This window comes from Palaemon carinicauda, chromosome 4, assembly GCF_036898095.1.
Source record: "Palaemon carinicauda isolate YSFRI2023 chromosome 4, ASM3689809v2, whole genome shotgun sequence".
NCBI classification, from domain to species: domain Eukaryota; kingdom Metazoa; phylum Arthropoda; class Malacostraca; order Decapoda; family Palaemonidae; genus Palaemon; species Palaemon carinicauda.
This window is the reverse complement of record NC_090728.1, coordinates 59,569,887-59,574,543: the sequence shown is the minus strand read 5'-3', so window position 1 is coordinate 59,574,543 and position 4,657 is coordinate 59,569,887. Positions and strand designations below refer to the sequence as shown.

General features: G+C 40.9%; 2 protein-coding genes across 2 annotated transcripts; both read right to left on the bottom strand.

The window, feature by feature from the left end:
- Nucleotides 1-481: 481 nt before the first annotated feature.
- Nucleotides 482-1,872, bottom strand: LOC137639448 (uncharacterized). The gene is made up of 2 exons (XM_068371721.1): nucleotides 1,314-1,872; nucleotides 482-993 (listed from the first exon to the last, which is right to left on the bottom strand). Exons 1-2 carry the CDS (start codon nucleotides 1,870-1,872, stop codon nucleotides 482-484), a joined length of 1,071 nt encoding a protein of 356 aa, XP_068227822.1.
- A 661-nt stretch (nucleotides 1,873-2,533) lies between these two features.
- LOC137639447 (uncharacterized) lies at nucleotides 2,534-3,392 on the bottom strand. The gene is made up of 2 exons (XM_068371720.1): nucleotides 3,217-3,392; nucleotides 2,534-2,882 (listed from the first exon to the last, which is right to left on the bottom strand). The coding sequence occupies exons 1-2, from the start codon at nucleotides 3,390-3,392 to the stop codon at nucleotides 2,534-2,536; spliced, it is 525 nt and encodes a 174-aa protein (XP_068227821.1).
- Between the last annotated feature and the right edge of the window lie 1,265 nt (nucleotides 3,393-4,657).

Genomic DNA, 4,657 nt, shown 5'->3' with positions numbered 1-4,657 from the left:
ATCATATCCTTTCCTCACCGGGCTATTTTCCCTGTTGGAGCCCCTGGGCTTATAGCATCCTGTTTTTCCATCTGGGGTTGTAGCTTAGCAAGTAATAATGATAATAATGATAATATTTTTACTCCTGTAATTAGTGTTTTCGAATCTTTCTTCACTAACTCCTCTTTCATTTTCTCCTTTTTCTTCTTCTGCTCTCCGTTCTCCTTTTTCTTCTTCTGTTCTTCATTCTCCTATTTCTTCTTTTGCTCTTCATTCTCCCCTTTCTTCTTCTGCTCTCCGTTCTCCCTTTTCTTCTTCTACTATCCGCTCTCATTTTTCTTCTTTTGCTCTCCATTCTTTTCTTCGGCTCTCCGTTCTCCTTTTTCTCCCTATGCTCTTCGTTCACCTTTTTCTTCTAGTGCTCTCCATTCTCCTTCTTTTTCTTCTGCTCTACGTTCTCCTTTTTCTTCTCCCGCTCTTCGTTCTCCTTTTTCTTCTTCTACTATCCGTTTTCCTTTTTCTTCTTTTGCTCTCCATTCTCCTTTTTCTTCTCCTTTTTCTTCTTCTGCTCTCCGTTCTCCTTTTTCTTTTTCTGCTCTTCGTTCTCCCTTTTCTTCCTCTGCTCTTTGTTCTCCTTCTGCTCTCTGTTCTCCTTTTTCTTCTTCGCTCTTCGTTCTCCTTTTTCTTCTTCTGCTCTTCGTTCTGCTTTTTCTTCTTCCGCTCTTCGTTCTCCTTTTTCTTCTTCTGCTCTTCGTTCTCCTTTTTCTTCTTCCGCTCTCCGTTCTCCTTTTTCTTCTTCTGCTCTTCGTTCTCCTTTTTCTTCTTCCGCTCTTCGTTCTGCTTTTTCTTCTTCCGCTCTCCGTTCTCCTTTTTCTTCTTCTGCTCTACGTTCTCTTTTTTTCTTCCTCTGCTCTTCGTTCTCCTTTTTCTTCTCCTTTTTCTTCTTCTGCTCTTCGTTCTTCCTTTTGTTCTTCTGCTCTTCGTTCTCCTTTTTCTTCCTCAGCTCCTCGTTCTCTTTTTTTTCTTCTCAAGCTCTCCGTTCTCCTTTTTCTTCTCGTGCTCTTCGTTCTCCTTTTTCTTCTTCTGCTCTTCGTTCTCCTATTTCTTCTTTTGCTCTTCATTCTCCCCTTTCTTCTTCTGCTCTCCGTTCTCCCTTTTCTTCTTCTACTATCCGCTCTCATTTTTCTTCTTTTGCTCTTCATTCTCCCCTTTCTTCTTCTGCTCTCCGTTCTCCCTTTTCTTCTTCTACTATCCGCTCTCATTTTTCTTCTTTTGCTGTCCATTCTTTTCTTCGGCTCTCCGTTCTCCTTTTTCTCCCTATGCTCTTCGTTCACCTTTTTCTTCTAGTGCTCTCCATTCTCCTTCTTTTTCTTCTGCTCTACGTTCTCCTTTTTCTTCTCCCGCTCTTCGTTCTCCTTTTTCTTCTTCTACTATCCGTTTTCCTTTTTCTTCTTTTGCTCTCCATTCTCCTTTTTCTTCTCCTTTTTCTTCTTCTGCTCTCCGTTCTCCTTTTTCTTTTTCTGCTCTTCGTTCTCCCTTTTCTTCCTCTGCTCTTCGTTCTCCTTCTGCTCTCTGTTCTCCTTTTTCTTCTTCGCTCTTCGTTCTCCTTTTTCTTCTTCTGCTCTTCGTTCTCCCTTTTCTTCTTCTGCTCTCCGTTCTTTTTCTTCCTCTGCTCTCCGTACTCCATTTTCTTCTTCTGCTCTCCGTTCTCCTCTTTCTTCTTCCGCTCTTCGTTCTCCTCTTTCTTCTTCCGCTCTCCGTTCTCCTTTTTCTTCTTCCGCTATCCGTTCTCCTTTTTCTTCTAGTGCTCTTCTTTTTCCCCTTTCCTCTGCTCTTCGTTCTCCTTTTTCTTCTTATGCTCTTTGTTATCCGTTTTCTTCTTCTGCTCTTCATTTTGCTTTTTCTTCTTCCGCTCTCCGTTCTCCTTTTTCTTCTTCTGCTCTACGTTCTCTTTTTTCTTCCTCTGCTCTTCGTTCTCCTTTTTCTTCTTCTGCTCTTCATTCTCCTTTTTCTTCTTCCGCTCTCCGTTCTCCTTTTTCTTCTTAGGCTCTTCGTTATCCTTTTTCTTCTGCTTTTTTTTTCTTCTGCTCTTCGTTCTCCTTTTTCTCCCTATGCTCTTCGTTCTCCTTTTTCTCCCTATGCTCTTCGTTCTCCTTTTTCTTCTTCTCCTCTTCGTTCTCCTTTTTCTTCTTCCGCTCTACGTTCTCCTTTTTCTTCTTCTGCTATCCGTTCTCCTTTTTCTTCTTCTGCTCTCCGTTCTTCATTTTCTTCTTCTGCTCTTCGTTCTCCTTTTTCTTTTAGTGCTCTTCATTCTCCTTTTTCTTCCTCTGCTCTTCGTTCTCCTTTTTCTTCTTCTGCTCTTCGTTCTCATATTTCTTCTTTCGCTCTTCATTCTCCCCTTTCTTGGTCTGCTCTCCGTTCTCCTTTTTCTTCTTCTGTTCTTCGTTCTCCTATTTCTTCTTTTGCTCTTCATTCTCCTCTCTTCTTCTGCTCTCCGTTCTCCCTTTTCTTCTTCTGCTCTCCGTTCTACTTTTTCTTCTAGTGCTCTTCATTCTCATTTTTCTTCTTCTGCTCTCCGTTCTCCTTTTTCTTCTTCTACTATCCGTTTTCCTTTTTCTTCTTTTGCTCTCCGTTCTCCTTTTTCTTCTTCCGCTATCCGTTCTCCTTTTTCTTCTTCTGCTCTTCTTTCTCCCTTTTCTTCTTCCGCTCTCCGTTCTCCTTTTTCTTCTTCTGCTCTTCGTTCTCCTTTTTCTTCTCCTTTTTCTTCTGCTCTTCGTTCTCCCTTTTCTTCTTCCCCTATCCCTTCTTTTTCTTCTACCGCTTTCCGTTCTCCCTTTTCTTCTTCCGCTCTCCGTTCTCCTTTTTCTTCTTCTGCTCTTCGTTCTCCTTTTTCTTCCTCTGCTCTTCGTTCTCCTTTTTCTTCTTATGCTCTCCATTCTCCTTTTTCTTCTTCTTCTGCTCTTCGTTCTCCTTTTTCTTCTAGTGCTCTTCATTTTCCCCTTTCTTCTGCTGTCCGTTCTCCTTTTTCTTCTTCCGCTATCCGTTCTTCTTTTTCTTCCTCTACTCTTCGTTCTCCGTTTTCTTCTCCCTTTTCTTCTTCCGCTCTCCGTCCTCCCTTTTCTTCTTCTGCTCTCCGTTCTACTTTTTCTTCTAGTGCTCTTCTTTCTCATTTTTCTTCTTCTGCTCTACGTTCTCCTTTTTCTCTTTTGCTCTCCATTCTCCTTTTTCTTCCTCTACTCTTCGTTCTCCTTTTTCTTCCTCCGCTGTCCGTTCTCCTTTTTCTTCCTCTGCTCTTCGTTCTCCTTTTTCTTCTCCTGCTCTCCGTTCTCCTTTTTCTTCCTCAGCTCTCCGTTCTCCTTTTTCTTCTCCTGCTCTTCGTTCTCCCTTTTTTCTTCTGCTCTTCGTTCTCCCATTTCTTCTTTTGCTCTTCATTCTCCCCTTTCTTCTTCTGCTCTCCGTTCTCCCTTTTCTTCTTCTACTATCCGTTCTCCTTTTTCTTCTTCTACTATCCGTTTTCCTTTTTCTTCTTTTGCTCTCCATTCTCCTTTTTCTTCTTCTGCTCTTTGTTCTCCTTTTTCTTCCTCTGCTCTTCGTTCTCCTTTTTCTTCTTCGCTCTCTGTTCTCCCTTTTCTTCTTCTACTATCCGTTCTCCTTTTTCTTCTTCTGCTCTCCGTTCTCTTTTTTCTTCTCCCGCTCTTCTTTCTCCTTTTCTTCTGCTCTCCGTTCTCCCTTTTCTTCTTCTGCTCTCCGTTCTACTTTTTCTTCTAGTGCTCTTCATTCTCATTTTTCTTCTTCTGCTCTACGTTCTCCTTTCTCTTCTTCCGCTATCCATTCTCCTTTTTCTTCTTCCGCTCTCCGTTCTCCTTTTTCTTCTTCCGCTCTTCGTCATAACTTCCATGCCCGATAAGATCTTTCTTTGTCGTTTTTGTTAAGGAATAATCCCTCGTAATCGGATCTATGTCTTGCCTCCCCCATTTAATCCCGGACCAATTTAATCAACACTCTTTTATTCCTTCTCTGTCTAAAGGAAAGTAAATTGATAGAGAAAGAAAGAAAAAAAAGGAAAGAACCATTATACTGCGGATGAAAGAAAAAGATAAAAATTTCTAAAACAAATACATACACAGATTATTTATATATATATGTATATATATATATATATATATATATATATACACACACACACACACACATATATATATATATATATATATATATATATATGATAAATTTTTGCACATTTAAACGTGTTTCTTTCATATTTCAAATAAGCCATATATATTAATACATTAAAGTCTGGATTCTCTTAACGACCTCGGGATCAGAGCCCCAGGCGGAACCGCCCAAAGACTATGATATCGGACCGGCGGGGATTTGAACCCTCGTCCAGGATATCTGTATGCCAGTGACCATACCACTCTGCCACGAAGAGTGGTATGGTCTCTGGCATACAGATATCCTAGACGAGGGTTCAAATCCCCGCCGGTCCGATATCATAGTCTTTGGGCGGTTCCGCCTGGGGCTCTGATCCCGAGGTCGTTAAGAGAATCCAGACTTTAATGTATTAATATATATGGCTTATTTGAAATATATATATATATATACCGTATATAGTGCCACAGCCTCTGTATCATGGTCTTCCACTGTCTTGTGTTAGAGTTCTGTCTTATTTCTTTTT